Genomic DNA, 19447 nt, shown 5'->3' with positions numbered 1-19447 from the left:
CTTGCTAGGGAACCCTTCAGACTGAAACACAATAATACTTCACAGCAGAAATAAGCGCCGTTGTGGTACCCATAATCTAGCCGGCATCCGGTACAAAGGAGTCTCCCACCGCATCAAAACGCCTCAACTCAATGATAACAGAAGCACTTCCGTCCCACTTATTTCTCTTTTGGAAGCTGGATCTCAGCACCATTTCATAATAAGAATAAGCTGAATATGGCACAAATTGGCCTAAAATGAAATATTATTATTGAACAAAATCAAATGGAAAGTCTGAAAGTAAGGCTTATGAATGAATATTGTAGGATTTAAAGTGCTCTAGACACCTGACTACGTGATCTCAAAGAAAATGTTTACTGGCACTCAATGTATCTTCTGGCTGAATCCAATAGTATCATGCTAGGTTCGGTACTACGACGTACGTCAGTTAAGCTTCCATAATCCGTAAAGTCTCCCGCGCTAAGGTATGCCAAAGATCGGAGCCACTTTGGCGCGCGCGCAGCGTTTATTTTAGCGCATTTATTTTACGTGTATAAATATATTGATAATAATTAGGATGATATTAGAGAATATATAAGAAAGCTATTAAAACAAGCTATAAGACCATGCAAAATAAACTATCTTATGAACAAAATGAGAGTCAGAACTTGGTCAGGGCGTAGTGTGCCGAACAGCACTTTCGATTTTGGTGAATATGAACGATCTAGTGCTAAAAAGCACTTATCTTATATAAGGGGGCAAACGGGCAAGAGGCTTGGGGAGAGGTCAGGCAACCACCCATGGACATCCGCAACAACAGGTGTGTCAAGTAATGCGTTGCCGGCCTTTAAGGTGGGCTTATGCTTTTTTCTTGAAGGTCCCTCAGTCGTATCTGTTCGGGAAAACCACAGCCGGTAATTGATTCCACAAAGTGGCTGTGCGAGGCAAGATATTTCTAACGAAACGCGCGGTTGTAGAATGCCAGACGTCTACGTGGTGCGGGTGGTACTTTGCACGTAATGTCCGGTGGTGGAATTCGGCCGCTGGAATCAACCCGAACAGCTCCTCTGAGCACTCCCCATGATAAATGCGGCAGAAGATGCAGAGAGAACCCACATCTCTACGTAATGCCAAAGAATCAAGCCGATCGAAGATGGCTTGATCGTCGATGATTCGAACCGCTCTTCGTTGTATGCGGTCAAATGGAAGAAGCTGGTACTCCATGTGAGGCCGTATTTGCGCTTAATAAAAACGATAGAAACTTCCCGATTTTCCTATAGGACCTGAATTATCTGGGGTTTTTACCTCTAAATTGACCTAAGCAAATTATCTCTTCCTTGTGATATATACATACACGCTTACAATAATGTTTATACTTTTTAATAATCTCAATATTGCAATCAAAACCAAGAGATATGTACAGATTACAGGAATCAAGGAGGCGTTTGTAATAAAAATGTCAGGCCATTCATTACTGTGATTATCAATAAGTCTCAGATAAGAAACATAATTAGTATAATTGTTTTCAACGTATGGACAGCTGGTATTAAAATGATTTCATATTATATTTCACTTAATTTTATTTTATTTGTGAGTGCCCAAAATGAGCTTTATAAAGGGTAAGTAAAAGGTTATTATTATTTTAGACACGCGTTGCAAAAAAAAATATATTTTATGAATAAAAATGTTTATGACCAAATCTATTCTGCATCGAACTAAAGAAGATCAGTCAACCTCAGGATGCCGGCTAGATTATGGGTACCACAACGACGCCTATTTCTGCAGTGAATCAGTAATGTGTAAACATAACTGTGTTTCGGTCTGAAGGGCGCCATAGCTAATAAAATTACTGGGTAAATGAGACTTAACATCTTGTCTCAAGGTGACGAGCGTAGTTGTAGGGCCGCTCAGAATTTTAGAGGTTTTTCAAGAATCCTGAACGGCACTGCTTTGAAATTGACATGGCGTATCAATTACCATCAGCTGAACGTCCTGCTCGGCTCGTCCTTTATTTTTAATAAAAAAAAGAAAAATCACGTAAATCGGATCATAAATCTCAGCGTAATCGTTGTACATACATAAAAAAAATACCGAGTGAATTAAGAACCTCCTGATTTAGGAAGTCAGTTAAAAATATCTCCTCTTTTACGCCTTTTAGGAGTACCTAAGAGTTGGAGCGAATAGTTAATGAACTTCCAAGTGATCTTTATTTCATTTGATGCATTTTTTAATAATTTGTTTAATATGTATTGACTTTGATATACCCGTACATACATTTTTTAATAGGTTAGAATGATTATATTATGAAGATCTTTTACGGTATGAAGCCATTGTTAACTCCAATGAATAGGAGTTTCATTATTAAATGACAAGATACCATTGACGTATAGAAATATTAATAATAATTTGTATTTTCTTTGATTAAAGCGAGTGTTACACATTTAAATAAAACACTTTTAAAGGATTAAAACGCGTGTAATTGTAACGGTTTTACATTAGATGTTTGCGTAAAAGTTACATTTTTATTTTAGTTAACCCGACGTTTCAAGAACTTCCAGATCTCGTTTTCAGGGAGACTGCAGATGAAGTGAGTCAAAGATAGTATTTGTCATAGTTGTCATTATGAAGTTTAGCGCCATTTATTTCCTCGGAGGTGGTATTTGCTGTACACAGATGGTTTTTGGCAAAATTTACTGACAGTGTCGTCTTCTTTTTTGGTATGTGTAGTTATGGGGTTTCATTTAGAGATTATTGGATCCCAAGCGTTAGATAATTTTAGACCATCTTCTCTATTGAAATTTGGGTGTTTTTTAACTTCGATGGCTTCGAGTACCAGTCTTGGGAGAAATCTCTTTTACCAAAACTTTTGGTTGGTCGAACCGGATGTAGTGGTTAGGACGGTCCGTTATGTGTTCACATACAGCTGAAAACGAGATCTAGAAAGGTCTTGAAACGTCGGGTTAACTAAAATAAAAATGTAACTTTTACGCCATCATCTAATGTAAAACCGTTACAATTACACGCGTTTTAATCCTTTAAAAGTGTTTTATTTATAATAATAATTATTTAGAATAAATTAACACTTCACTCCGGGCTCTACTGGGCTCCTTCGCTTTGCTTATATCACCTCTCACCTCACTCTTCAACAACACACCCTTCAATGCCACGCCTAATATCTGAATACTAGGGCTCGTACCTCAAGCGATTGCCCATTCCGCAGTAATCTGGAGTGAAAAGCCTAAGTGGCTTCAAAGAATCTGGGAGTCATAAACAGAGCAAGCCAATACTTAGGTATAGATCTGGCCTATTTTTTACCACTCTACCACATAAATATCTAGCCTCAGTTGAAGCTCTCGTCTCTGGACCAGTTCACTCCAGTATCAGCTCAAACTATTTGACTGCGTGGAATGTAGAGCTCCTCAAATAGCCAGGGCGCAGTCATGCAGTGCTCTGTGAATGGCTAATGTATACCGCATTTTTCGCGGGGTATGTTACGAAGAGCTGTTTGACCTGATTCCTGAATTCCACCTTCGCACGACACGCCACAAACTTGGATATCATTTGATTTATCGTTGCTTCCAGCGGCCGAATTCCCCACCTGCATCACGCTGACGTCTGGTATTCCACAATCGCGTGATTTGCATGAAATTTCTTGCCTCACACAGCCACTTTGTAGAATCAATTACCAGCTGCGGTTTTCTCGAACCCATACAATTTAGGGGCCTTGAAGAAAAGAGCATACTCCCACCTTAAAAGGATGTCCGTGGGCGGGTGCTTCACCTCTCCCCATCGCGTGAGCCTCTTGACCCTTTCTCATCAAAATCATCCCCACCATCTCGATTATCATCTACAGTGGGGTTTTTAAGTAGCCTTCTGCCATGTACAATTAAACAATGGAAACATCAGGTGACCCGTACGCTTTTTATTTTACTTCTTCTATAAAAATAAAATGTTTCATTTATAAATTTAACTAACTCTTAAGACACTGTATACATACTAGTGATAATCTAAAATCTAAATAAATAAAAAAACATGAGTAATTGTTTACTGTAGTACAAGAGGTTATGCGACAGAATTGCCATATTCTAGAGTTCTAATAATAAACTTCTAAACGAATACATCAACCAATTGCGTGTATTTTTCTCGATCTTCCTTTCTCTCTCGCTTGCTCGCTACTCTCGTTGCATGGCTAGGTTCTTCATGCTACGTTCGCCCTTTCTCACTCTCTCTCAATCGGTTTCAATCGCTCTCTCCCTCTTCTTGGACAAAAACGTCCCACATTTTCGTGTCACTATATTGCGTGTCATCCGTAAAATTTTACGGAACGTTTATCTTCATGCGCGCAAAGATGTTTTACTTCAAAAACCACAATTACCAAACATTTATACAAAGCTACTTATATGTTTATAAGATACCAGCTAATTGCAATCTGTCTATATTAAGTAATTATTACCACAATCGCTAATGAATTTAAATGATATGCTTATTGATATCAATAATTTTCAGATACAAAGTGTATAATATCAAATTCAACTCGGAACAACAACAAAACACATTTAAAACGTTGAATAATGGCGTCATTGACTTTTGGAGGGCGCCATGTTTCAAACATGGCGTTGTTGGTCAAGCGATGGTGCCACCAACACACGTTGATTGGTGGGAAGATATATTACAGGATTTAGGAGTAGAAAGGGAGATTTGGGTAGAAGACGTGTATGGGTGAGTTGATGCAATTTTATCTTTCTACAACTCATCATCAGCCGGAAGACGTCCACTGCTGGACAAAGGCCTCCCCAAAGATCTTCACGACGATCAGTCCTGCGCTGCCCTCAACCAGCGTATTCCGGCGATCTTGACCAGATCGTCGGTCCATCTTGTAGGGGACCTACCAACACTGCGTCTTCCGGTACGTGGTCGCCATTCGAGGACTATACTGCCGCCATCCTACGGATCTCCTCATTTCTGATTCGATGTCACAGGGAAAATCTGAGCATAGCCCTATCCATTGCGCTCTGAACGACCATGAGCTTTCTCATCAGGCACATAGTTAGCGACCACGTCTGCGTAACTGTAAGTCATCACTGGCAGCACACACTGCTAGAAAACCTTCGTCTATGGACTACTATTTCTACAACTACTTCAAATTTAATCTCCGTTGAAGAGTAAACTATATAATGGTGTGACGGAAATACTGATAATAAACGCACATCCCAAATGGTACCCCAAGGTAAATAACAACCTATCACTATGGCTCTGCTGTCCATCCAGCCCTCCTGAAAGAAAGTAGACATCAAGATGATGCAATGCAAATTCAAAAAATGATTTAATACAATTATTAAAAAAGTACTATTACCTAAAATAGTTTTATACTTTGTGCAATGATGCAGAACCATTTATGTATGGGTTTGAGTCGCGCTTCATCGGTATTTTGTACTTATCTCATATTATCAGGAGAATCAGTTCCTTGCACGACCCGACTAACATTATTTTTTGACTTTTTGAGGAAATGGTGAAATGGTCAATATGATGGAGATAGTCTCAAAACGTTTATAATATATGAAATAATATATAATCGTAAATCTCCCTCTGAAATTGAATCATCAGTCAATGGTTATTATATGCTCGGAGAATTATTCCAACCACGACACTGCTTAATAATTTATGAATTATTAATTTAATGTCTATTAATTTCACTTCCCTTAAAGCCTCGCCTACTTGTTCCACGTACTACAAAGCAGTGGAATGAGCTTCCTTTTGCGGTGTTTCCGGGACGATACGACATGAGTACCTTCAATTAATACCTTACTTAAAGGCCGGCAATGGTCCCGTGATTCCTCTGGTGTTGCAAGCGAATGTGGGTGGCGGTGATCACTTAACACCAGGTACGCTCTTTTGCCCTCATTTTCAATAAAAAAATTAAAACTTACAAAAACATTATTATTTCAGTTATTTGGCGAATTCCAATATAATTAAATTAAGTGAGGACACATTCGATTTCAACGGTTATTACAGGTATGAAAAAGTAAGTAAAAATGAATTCAAGAGTATTATATATAAAAACGACATGTTATTAAGGGCATAAGACGAAAGTGATAACTTCATTAAGACTAAATCATAATAATACGAAATCAAATAAATTTTTGACGATATATAATCATAATTGTGTATAAACTACGCTCGTAAATTTAGCTCTGATTGTGCTCATTTTTTAAGAGAAAAATTAATAAGATGTGCAACACGTTCACCTGCTGTGAAGTGATACGCCCTGCCCATTACACTGCAGTGTCTTGAAAAACATAAAATTTCATAAGCTGCCGAGCTTTTCACAACAAAACAGAAATAGTACTATTTCTGTTTTGTTTGTAATATAAACATGCTTGCCGATAAGAAACTATGCCGATGTCCTACTTATCGCGGCGTTATATGTAAAAAAGCCTCAGACTGTTAAGATCTCTAATTTGACACGAGTCAATTTACCCGGACGAGCGCTTCATAGCCGAGCGTGGCCGCTCAGTCTCAATAAACCAACACTCACGGTAAAATTCTCAGGCCGTCTCAAGAAGTTGAAAAAAAAGAGTCCAATTTTCGTCGCAACAATAAATTGATTGATGCAATTTAGCAAATGACTACTTAAGTATGTATTTTTGAAGTATACATAATATATACAGTAGATTGCTTTAGAATATTAGTGAATCCAATAATTTACGCTTGAGACTGATGATGTACGCCAAGAACACAAGACAGCGTGTTGTAGTAAAGTAAACAAAACTAATATTCGACCAGTTTGGCAACATACTTAGAGAGATCTTTAGATAGAGGCACGACTTATCCATTAGTGAGTGGTCGTAACACAAATGGCTTGACAAAAACATTAGGGGAATGATCCCCAGAGTCCACTATGGATAACCCTTGTTATGAAAAGGAAAGAGGCGTATGTAAAATATGAAAAAAAATTCCTTTAAAATGTACTGCAGTTGTCTCTTGAGTAATTATTGTTATAACAAACTTCAAAATTTTTAGTTGATTTTGGAAGCAAAACCTAATCGAAAATTATAAACGATAAAAAATTTTGAAGATATAATATTGATCCATAAGAGAAAAACAGCTTAAATCACGTGCATTGCAGTGAATTGCAATAAAAACAAAACAGAAAACTACAAAATACAATTAGGTTTACAAAACCTTATGAAAAGTGAAATTGTAATTTCATAAAAAATGTCGGCTTGTACTGCAATCTATATTTTGGGTTACTCAAAGAGCAGAAATAATTTAATTTGTCCGGCGCTTTTCATCGAATTTCTATTGCTGCAATAACATTTAATTCAATGAAACACAACTTACACATACATTGGAAGCTGATTTCATATATAGAATTACATTAATTATAATATCAATTAATTAAAATACTATCTACGCGCCTGGAAACCCAAGCGCTGGCAGCTATTTCGGGAAACGGATCAGCCTAGCTATCCAACGCGGAAATGCTGCCAGTATTCTTGGTGTGCTTCCCGGTGATGATAGTTTTAATTTTATGTAATCATAGTATTGTAAATATATTTATAACATTAGTTATATTATCTTAAGATTCTAGAATACATGCAGAAATTGGAACTGGAGCACCAAAATTCACCAAATTTTAATGTTGAGTTGATAAATGGAGGCAGTACAGATGAAGGACGACCACTCGTGTATATTAAACTTAGCAGAACTTCATCAGCTCCAAAGCCAGTTGTAATCATAGAAGGAGGAATAAATCCTAGAGAATGGATAACAGTACCCGCGGCATTAAATGTAGTTGATAAACTTATCGAACAGGAAAGATTTTTGGATAATTTTGATTGGATAATCGCGCCAGTTGTAAATCCCGATGGATATGAATATACACATACAAATGTAAGTTTTATAGAATAGTATTACATTTTGTTCTATAAAGACATCAGAATTACAAGATTTTTTTTTTATGGAAAAAGAGGACAAGCGAGCGTGCGACTAACCTGGTGTTAAGTGATCACCGCCGCCCATATTCTCTTGCAACACCAGAGGAATCACAGGAGCGTTGCCGGTATTTAAGGTGTTCGCGCTTTTTTTGAAGGTTCCCATGTCGTATGGTCCCGGAAACACCGCACAAGGAAGCTTATTCCACAGCTTTGTAGTACGTGCAAGAAAGCTCCTTGAAAACCGCACTGTGGAAGACGGCGCTTCTTCGAAGCCAATTTGGCTTTGCCCTCCAGATGGCCTTTACTTGAACTCTGATTTTTAATCTTCAGTATTGCGTCACACCAGTGTAAGTCTAAGTATGATCTTTTTTCTAAGTATGATTAATTAATAATAATCAGTCTTAGACTAGGAATTGGTCTCCACTGCGTTCCAACTAGATGCCGCTCTACCTAGCTTTTTTATTATGGCAACTATTAGATGCACGTATGCGTGACATCTTGACACTCAATGGTAACTTTAAAATATTTGTAACATACGCTTCGTGTTATTTTACATTGAAATTAATAAAATTTTAAATACTTACTGATGATATGTGATCCCAGTGTTTTTCTTATTTCTTGTAGTATTCTTTTTACAAAGTTTTACTACGCAACCCGGCATTTTAGTTTCAATTATTAGCAAAGTTTAAAAGAACATGTAGCACGTCAATCTCACACATTGTTCAAGACTGGTTCGTGCACGCCCACTTGGGCGTAGTATTAGTTGCCGCATTTTACGACTACGCCTGCCGTATCTAATTGGAGCGCAGAGCAGATAAATCAACACACGTCGCAACGGTAAAAAAAAATCAGACTTAAACTGTTAATGATTAATGTAATAAAAGTTTGTGGAAGCAACCTCTTAACTACATAACTTATGATATTTTTCGAAATATTTTACAAGCCAACTGATCTAAACTATATCTCTGTTCCGTCACTTAAATAGTAGTTTAAAATTCATTTAAAATTCAAGTTAATAGTAAGAAAAACTTTAGATTGCAACATCAAGAGCAGATCTTCGTTAAGTGTGGGGTAGATTGTGCCAGAGGCGCTTCCTTTTACAAACTTTAAGCTGAAGATGCCAGCATTCCGTTTTGTTATTGCTTCGAATATTTTGGTTTGTTTTGTACAAGAATTGTATGCACCAATATTAAAGGATTTATTAGTAATTATTACGAATGTTTTATACTGAAGTTTTCTTAGTTGTGAGTAGTAAATAGCTTTCATTATTTTGCATAAAGTTGTATTGAACATTTTAGCAGCTATCAAGTAATACAAAAGTCAAAACATATAAAGAACATTGCGAAAAATACGCAGATTTTTTGATGGTGCATTAATTTTTTAAATAATCACTAGCATAAAGTAGTGGGAGACTAAAAATTCCAAACAGCACATATTGTTGTAAATTATAAGCCATTGGAAATGATAATCTGAGTGGAAAATGGATTCCGCAATTTAGCTTCACTTTTTGAATGCAAGGTATTTAATGTATCGAGAATAGTGGTCAATTTTATAAGTCCGTTCACTCAAAATTCATGTGGTTTTTAAGACCAATACAAGCTTTGCCCAACTATATATTAAATATCTGCATTGTATTAATTTATATAATCAATACTATATGACGTGTACTATGCATAGCTTCTATTGACAGTTTATTTTATGTATTATATTGGGATGGCTGATCTTTTGGTAGCTACTACACAAAAATTATCCACTTATTTGCGCATGTTAAGTTTATTGTGTTTATGGGACAGTGCAGCCGTTATTTATACCATCTTTGTGTTGCAGAAGAGGGCTATTCGAGCGATTTATAACCTAGGTCCTAAAGAATCATCAAGAGAAAAATTTAAAGAAATAAACATTTTGACTGTTACTTCTCAATATATTATTGATTATGTTCTATATGTTCATAAGCACATTGAGGAATTTACTAGAAACTGTGACAATCATAATGTTATCACGAGGAACCAACATAAACTTGTTATGCCTACTACTCGGCTAAGTCGAGTTAGTACGTCTTTTGTGGGGCGATGTATATGCTTTTACAACAAAATCCCAGAAAATGTTTAAAACAAAAGTTTTACGATATTTAAAAGAATTGTTAAAGAACGTTTGTGTAGTTAAGGTTACTATAAGCTAAATCACTTTCTTGATGATTCCACAGATTGGGAATAGAGTGACCGCCCTCAGGCTATTAAATAATAAGTTTAATTGTAAAATATTACTTAGTGAACATATTTTTTGATGAAAATAAAAGTGCGTTGTGTTTGTTGCGCCCATTCTTCTCAGGTCTGAGGCATTCTTTTTGGAATCAGTTGTAGTTTTTTGACTTTCAATAAGTGATGTCACATCCTATTTTGAATAAAAATATTTTAATTTTGAATTTTTGAATTTATAAGCCATTCGAACATTTATATTTTTCAGCTTCGGTTTTGGAGTAAAAACAGAAGTATACGCAGCAATCTTGGAGCCATTTGCCCTGGAGTCAACATCAACCGCAATTTTGATATCGACTGGGGTGTTTCTAGTGCAAGCTCAAGTCCTTGTAGCCACATATACGCTGGTATAGAACCATTTTCAGAACCGGAGTCTCGCTTCCTTAAATCAATACTTGAAGAATATAAGGAGACATTAACTTTGTATTTCTCTTTGCAAAATACAGGAGGTTTTTTAGCGTATCCTTGGCATTATGAGAAAGCTGCAAGTGGAATGTTTCGGCAGCATTATCTGCTTGGTCTTGATATGATCAAGGCAATGGGAGACAATTATACGCAAGATGTTGGTTCCATAGCATATGGAGATAGAATATCTGGTACTAGTTCAGATTATATGGCTATTAACGAAGTACTCTATGCTTTCAATATTGATGCAGCACCAAGAGGTAGTGAAGGTGTCGAAGTAGCTGTAGAAGATATAGGAATATTTATTGATAAAGTTTGGCAAGCCATACGCATTGCTGCTAACAATTTTATTCCATAAAATTATGTTGATTCTCTGTGCTTGTTCAATAGTATGTTTAATAGTAATGAACATCCTGATCGTTTTGTTAAATCTGGAAAATTAGAAATAGAGCTGTTCGAAGTTTTATAAATAAGTCATAACGGTCATTTATTTTCTTAAAATTGATTCCTATACATTTCTTATGAAATTTAAACATTCATGAGAAAAACTGAGGACACGAGCAACGGAGCAAGATGTTTGCTGATTTTAAATGATACGTCCAGTCTATAACAATATCGTTGCATTACATACAAGGCCATACAGCCGTATTCGTTATTTAATAATTAATTGTCAAAGCCATCTTTGCAAGATATTTACAATATTGTTATTTCTACAAGCGAACGTAGAATAGTAGAAGGAATAAATATTTATAAGGATTTTTGCTTTCTTACGTCAAAGAAGTAAAACTTCTTTTTATTATTTTTTTATATGCTCACTTTGCAAATAAGACAGTTCAAACTGCTGTGGTTAATACATTTTTATAAGCTACCAACTATAGAACTTTCTTTCCCCTGTTTCATTCCCACAAAGTTCTAAATTTTTAAAAAGCTAGAACAAATATTTATTTATTTCTTATCATGTGGCTGAATACAAATATTCATGGTGTTATCTTCGGTAGTGACGAACTTTCATACAAACTTCTACCCCTATTTCAACCCCGCCAAGCCTTTTATTCGCGATAAAAGGTAGCCTATGTCCTTTCTTAAGGTCTTGTCTATCCCTGTATGAAATTTGTGATTGCCTAAGAAGCAAAGTAACATTCACATTTATAATAACATAATTAAGTTTCTCTCTCACTAGCTACAGCGCCTTAACTTAAACACATTAATGCTTGGCGACTGAAACAGTTCATTCGCCACATGATTTTTTTTTTTATATTTTAAAAGTGAACAAACAGTGCAAGAAACTCACCTACAAAGATTGAAAAATGTATAAAACTGAGCTAAGAGCATTGAAACCTCAAAAAGATTCCATAAAACTATTAATGCTACAAATCCGAAGCACAATCTCACAAATGGGTTTACCTTTGCGGTATCATAAGATTGATTGTCTATTATTGAAATTTGATTCTCGCCTTTGTGGGAAAAATCTCATTTTAAAATTCACCGGAATTCCCGATCGCTTGAATTTAATATCGCAAAAGAACCGATTATATCCAATCGGTATTCCATTATGTTTGGGATTTTATTTGAAAATTAGATACACTGATATTGGTTCTATTTGGTACCAAATCTTGAAGAAGAAAAGCTATATGTGTAACTTTTATTCTTTATGTATAAGTATAATATTAACTGAAAATCCAGAATGGAGAAAGTATTTGATTCTACGTGAATGCTTTCACATTGTAAATCCCTACTAATATTATAAATGTGAATGTAAGTTTGTTTGTTACACTTTTATGTCGAAGCTACTGAACCGATTTGGATGAAATTTGGTACAGCGATAGACTAGAGCTTGGGAAAGGACATAGACTACATTTTATCCCGGAAAAATCCAAAGTTCCCGCGGGATTTATGAAAAACTGAAATTTACTTCGATGAGCTACAGCAGGTTTATTTTGCCATAGAAATCTTCCTCGAAATAGGATACATATGAAATGTTGGAACGGGAATAGGATATGAGATAATCTTCAATTGAAAAGTTACTTATTTTAAAATACCCGTTATCTACGCCGACGAAGTCGCGGGAATCAGCTAGTACTACCATAAAGATGAAAGTTATATAAATATATTATATAAATATATAAAAATAATTTACATACATGATATTGGTTTTTTCTTCTGAAAATTTTTGTAACAAAAGTCTATAAATTATTGTCTTACAATATAAAATCTGCTGTATTTATAATATATAGTATAGTAAATTGAAATTTCAATGAATAGTTCTTTTTTTTTAGTATTTTTGTTTCCTAACATCTCCGAACGCTTTTGGATCGATTTGAAAAATCTTTTCCCGAATCCAGGGAACATAATATCCAAATTTATAGGCATACATTTAGCTTTTTTTATTTTTTAACAATAAGTTGTAGGGAATGCTAATTTTTGAAAACTTTTACGATTATTTTATAGTAAATTCAAGCATATATGAAGTCTTTTTTTTTAATCTTTAAGCATCATAATAGAGTACGTAATAATGTTTTTATTAATACTGATTAGGATATAAGGCTAAAGAATATAATTATAAGCTTAGATTAAAGATTGGTCTCTGCTGTGCTCCAACTAGATACCGCACTACCTAGGACAAAAGCTTTTGTATAACGGCAAGTATAATAGATGCTTGTGTGCGTGGCATCTTGACACTCAATGGTATCTGTCAAATTTTGTAACATACGCTTCGTGTTATTTTACATTGAATTTAATAAAATATAAAATACTTACTGACGATATGTGATCCCGGTATCTTTTTTTTAGAATTTCTGAATTGTACTACGCATACCGGCATTTTAGTCTTAATTATTGGCAAAGTTTAACAGAACCTGTGGCACGTCAACGTCATACATTGTTCGAGACTGGCTCGAGTACCTACTTGGGCGTAGTATTAGTTGCTGCACATTGCGACTACGACTCCGGTATCTAGTTGAGACCAATCCTTAATCTAAGATTATAATTAAGGATATTGTTTATGGACTCCTTTACATAGACACAGGTAAGGTATTATATATAAATAAATATTATAAAGCGTAAAAATTAAGAAAAAAAGTAGTTCCGAAAGATTTTTTTTGTGTTTTGTAAACAAAATGTAAACTAAACGTGTTTGGTCACCTCATACACATTACATAAATGTTTCCATGTTCGAGGCGCGCCGACCTCATAGAAAGTGCTGTGTCACGTACAACATTTGACCCGAACCTTCTATTTTTCTCCTTCGCTTTAATATTAGGCTGAGGACACACTTATGATGAAAAAAGGGCATTAATATTAAAAAAGGACATTATTAAAAATCTTACATTTGTACCAAAATTTGACTAATTATCGCATCACCAATTTTGGGGATGAAATAAAATATTTGGCTAACTTTTCATGAATTGATATTTTCACAGCGCAAATTTGGGGAAATGCTAACATAAATTTAATAAAACGAATGAAAATCAATTTTTTTGTTAAAGCTATTTCATTGAGCTCTTTTTTATATAAGAAGGGGCAACCGCAAGAGGCTCACGTGATGAGAAATAATGAGGATATCTGCTCTTAACCTTTCCGTTCCGGGAAACTCAGATCGCACGAGGGTTGCCTTAGATGAGAGAGAGAGATAATGAGACTTAACATCTTACGTCTCACGGTGACGAGCGCAATTCTAGTGCCACTCAGAATATTTGGGTTTTTCAAGAATCCTTAACGATACTGCATTGTAATGGGCGTATCAATTATCATCAGCTGACCGTCCTGCTCGTCTCGTCCTTTATTTTCTTTAAGAAAAAAGATTGTCGTGATTATGGCGCGTGCCCAGCGTTCTTAATTATTACATATTAAAATATATATCTTATAATAAGGATGATTTGTATCTGAAAGCTATTGAAACAAGCTATAAGACCATGTCAAATAAACCATCTTTTAAACAAAATAAGGGTCACAACTTGGTGAGGGAATAGTGTACCGTACGGCACTGTCGGTTTTGATGTATCTGAAAAATCTAGTGCCCTGGGGCATTGCCGATTTCGAAAGTTAATGCATATTGCGTAATCATATAAAGAACACAATATACAATAGTTGCAGCATTACGTCATATGATGCGCACCAATCACAGACAGTAATAATTATTATTGGGATACATAAAAAAATTATCTATGAGCACCGAGCTTTATAAAACCATTTTCTACATACCGCTTATTATTGGCTACCTGCTTGGAAAAACAAAAGACATATTGATCATGTTTTTTCGTTTGGCTTTAGTGAACAGCCCAGCTTACTCAATACTTTGCTTTAGTTGCAACCCCTGACTTTGGCTTTTTTATGATAATAAAGTACGAGACCAACAGGACGTTCAGCTGATGGTAATTGATACGCCCTGCCCATTACAATGCAGTCCCGTTCAGGATTTTTGATAATCCCAAAAATTTTGATCGGCACTACATTGCTCTCGTCTCCTTGAGACATAAGATGTTACGTCTCGTTTGCGAAGTAATTTCACTAGCTACAGCGCCCTTCAGACTGAAACACAATAATGGATACACATTACTGCTTCACGGCAGAAATATGCGCCGTTGTGGTACTCATAATCTGGACTGCATCCTGTGCAAAGGAGCCTCCCACTGGGAAAATTGGTAGTAAGTGCTCAAGCCAGTTGTAACCCTTTCGCAACACCAGAGAAATCATATGATCGATGTTGGTCTCTGAAATCACTCGTGGATATTCATTCTATAGCTTGGGTGTACAGAAAGTTAATTGAAAACCGCACTATTGAGCAACACCCCACATGCAGAGAGATAGTGAGGATGCGGAACAGCATAAACATAATATTAACACCAGGAACAAACATAAACTTATTATGCCTACTTCTAAGTCGAATAAGTAGTAGTCGAGTAGTGTGAGGTGATATATAAATATGCTTTTACAACAAGATCCCAGAAACTGTTCAAAATAAATTTATAACGAAATTCAAAAGAATTATTAAGATTTAGTATAACATAAACGACTTTCTTTATAATAGCGTGGATTGGGAATGGAGCGACTGTCTTCAGGCTATCTAAATTATTAATTTTTAAATTTTATTAATATAGAAGAAGCCCACTGAGTTTCTTGCGTCCGTTCTTCTCAAATCTGGGGCATTTTCGAATAGGTGGTAGTTTTTGACTTTCAATAATATAATCCTATTTTGAATAGAAATATTTGAATTTCAATTTTATGATTTCAAAGTTTGTGGATTTGAGCGGTAGCAATAAGGTCACACAGCTTTTCGCAATACTCTCCATGAAAAAGGCAGTAGAATGCACAATACCTTGAATGAACGTACACATAGTATTGAATCAGCGAGGACTCAGGTTACCCCATGGTAAGTAAACAGCCAGTTTAGACTTTTTTTTTAATGAAAATAAGGGACGATACGAGCAGGACGTTCAGCTGATAGTAATTGATACGCCCTGCCCCATACAATGCAGGGCCGATCAGGATTCTTGAAAGATTCTTGGTATATAAAACGGTACGTCCGTAGCTAATTGTGTTCAATTAATAATACGGTAATCTCAGCAATAACATCATGAGTTAATTATTTTTTTATAAAAATAAGGTACTAGGCGAGCAGTTACAATTACAATACGGTGCCGCTCAGGATTCTTCAAATCTTAAAAAGAGCGCAAGTTTCTTCCACCGCTTCTTCTTTTCAGAGCGCCATTTGTTTCCGAAGCGGTAGTAGTATCTAATATATTAGAAATAACATCAAAAAGATTTCTAAAGGAATCAATTTTGAGAAAATAAATGCCCTTTAACCCAAAAATTCTGAGCGGCACTACAACTGCGGTCGTCACCTTGAGACATAAGATGTTAAGTTTCATTAGCCCAGTAATTTCCCTAGCTATGGAGTCCCTCAGACCGAAACACCGTAAAGCTTACACATTACTGCTTCACGCCAGAAATAGGCGCCGTTGCGGTACCTATAATCTAGCCGGCATCCTGTGCAAAGGAGCCTATCAGACGGAAAAAGACTACCAGACAACAAACGGTATTTTACCCATACTAGGTTAATGTCCGGCATTCCTCACACACGCGTTGTGAACAAAAGTTTTTGCTTCACTATAGATATATAGAAGTATTCCCAAATCTATACGATTTAGGAATTTTCAAGCTTATAATTTCTACAAAGTTCAGAAATACGTTTGATTTTGTGGTATTGCGGATTGGCGACTGGTTTTTCCTTTTCAACAGGCTTTTGCCCGCTCTGCCTCTATAGACTTCGACCACTTATACTTCTAGATTTCATTTCTACTTCTTCTCTATTTTGAGCAATTCACCTACATTAACAGAAAGTCGTGATTTGTATGAAACAAATGGCGAGTTGTAGACGTAACATATCACGCACACTAAACTAATATTCCTGGCCTGTTTTTAGCGGCTGTCTAAACAGCACGAGACTATCTATAATCTATCTTATAGACGTATATATTATCTAAGGAAAAAGATGTCTTCTTTCGAAACCTATCGAAATTTACAGCTCGGAACTCTAAGCTTTAAAAGACATTACAAGAACGCAATACCAAAACATATATTTCTTTTGATATAATATTCCAATAATACCAAAAAAATTTATACTCATCTAAGGGCCGATTTTTCAATCCTCAGTTAAACAACTAGATAAGAGAAATTCGACGGATAGCGCAATTTCGAATTTTTCAACAGGCAGACAGAAGTTATCGAACGAATTAAGACTTTATCGGGTGATTATATTTATCGGCCCCTTTGGGAGCCGGTTAAGAGCTATCGGTGGGATAATTAGGACGTGTTTTTAAGTTTTTTGGGCTATATTTGTAGATAAGTCATTCACTAGTTATAAGTGTATTATCTATGCTCATGTCAAAACGTCACGTAATTTATGTTATAACCTTCTAATATAGTAGAAATTTGACGACTTCGCGATTGAAGAAGAAATCCATTTCGTCTACAACAACGAAAACTATTTTAAATTGAAATAAACTAAACAAATAAACGAGTGAATTAGAGGTTTGTTGTTATTAATTGTTGTGATAAATGTCTAATGTCAAACAAGCATCCTATGACCTTTCTCTGTCTTATGCGTTAAATAATATATATGTCCATCTCGCTTGCACGTATGAAGTGTGAAGTTGCTTCGACAATACCACAGACAACTATTCTATGGATAAAAGCGATTGAAAAATTCAAAACTTTTAAACGTTAGATAAACAGTAAGTTAATTTTATTCTCTCGATAGTTATCTGGTGATTTATCTGAGGATTGAAAAATCAGCCCTAAGAAATAAAAACAGTCCCTTATTCTATACCTCTTTTATATTGTAAACAAAAACAATGTTGTTAAAGCGAGAATTCATTATTATAAAATTAGTCTCGAAGACATTATTATAAAGGAATTAACGAAGTAATTAAAATACATAGAATCGTATGCACGAATACACTCGAATAGTTATCTGATGCAAATTTTGCATGTAAGTCTGGCGACGAATATTGTACATAAAAATTAAGGCAGACTTATTTAAATTGTTGCATTTTCATCGGTGCTTGATAAGTGTGCAAATATTCAAGACATTAAAAATGTTAGAAAAGTATGCTTTTTTATTATTTATTTTATAAATTGTAGTTATTTATGCTTTAAACACTCAATAGGTCATTTTAACTAGATTGATTTTGTTGAATCTAGTCTTTGCATCAAAGGAATTTTCTCTTACTGAAGATTTAAATGACGCTTGAGACACTAATATTAATTTGAAAAAGGATTATAAGTTTTTTCTGGAGGGCAAGATAGTACACAGCCAATCTTCAAGTTCAATGCATGGACAAATACTTTAGTCAAAGAATGCAAAAGGCTATTCATTTTCTTCTATCTTAGACAGTGGAGTGTTATGCCAGGCTAGATAAAGCAGTGCTATTAGCAGTCTTTCTCTTATCCTTTCGATCATAGAAGTGAACTAACTATACGTTTAATAGAAGAATAAAATGACTTTTCTGACACATAATTCCCAGTTCTTTCGAATTTGTAAGAACACAACATGTGGACACTAGAGTGCAAAATAATTCTTCAAGTGGATCCACCCCATATTGTATCGCTGCTGTTTCGCTGGTGCACCGCTGTATTAGCTTCAACCAAGCCAGTGCTGCTTGAATTGTTGGAAATCCAGTACACCATGAGCGTTTCGATCACTGGGCGTTACGTAGCGACGTCATTTCACTGTGTGTCTTCCATCGATTCCTGCTGCTTAATTACATCATCACGCAAAGTAAAATATTCATTTATTTAGTATTATCATAACCACCTAGTTGAATAATTGAAAACAGCAATGAGGCGTTCCTCCACAGAGCGAATTTGAGTAAATTTCTTCCTAGTACAGCTAAAGTGTGGAGTCGAGCCAATTATACCCACAATGCGTATAATTGGCTCGACCACTTATCATGGTGATCACTTATCATTAGGTGGTCTTTAAGTTGATTTGCCCTCCTTTGTAGATTTATAGTGTTAACATAAAATCAACAACCAGGGGTTGCAGATGGTATGATCGTACGCAACTGAAGCTTCTATCGTCTCTTGTCCGGGAAATTCACACAATACACTAAGTTACCTATGTATTAGTCAAAGCACTACTACTATAATCTCATACTATCACTAGTAAATGCGTTGATTTAGGCCCAGTGGTCGAGGACAGCGGGGCTGACGATTCACGAATGACTTGCGGCTATAACGGTGGCCTGAAGGTAACTGCCTTTTAAGCGATCACGCCACCTTCGTACGTGTGCTTGAGAGGAAGGGAAGATGAAGTAGGATTATAAATATTAGTTAATTGGCGCGAACACGAGGTAACAATAAAACACAAAA

The 19447-nt window shown here is 35.6% G+C and overlaps 1 protein-coding gene across 1 annotated transcript; it reads left to right on the top strand.

Annotated features, from left to right (window-relative positions):
- The first annotated feature begins 1503 nt into the window (after positions 1-1503).
- LOC126978151 (carboxypeptidase B-like) lies at positions 1504-12831 on the top strand. Its single transcript, XM_050826903.1, has 5 exons — positions 1504-1598; positions 4486-4698; positions 5926-6001; positions 7564-7872; positions 10380-12831. Exons 1-5 carry the CDS (start codon positions 1531-1533, stop codon positions 10932-10934), a joined length of 1221 nt encoding a protein of 406 aa, XP_050682860.1. The 5' UTR covers positions 1504-1530; the 3' UTR covers positions 10935-12831.
- Positions 12832-19447: the final 6616 nt, after the last annotated feature.

Source organism: Leptidea sinapis, chromosome 47 (assembly GCF_905404315.1).
Source record: "Leptidea sinapis chromosome 47, ilLepSina1.1, whole genome shotgun sequence".
Lineage (NCBI taxonomy): Eukaryota > Metazoa > Arthropoda > Insecta > Lepidoptera > Pieridae > Leptidea > Leptidea sinapis.
Note: the sequence above shows the minus strand (reverse complement) of the source record. Positions and strands in the feature narration are given on the sequence as shown.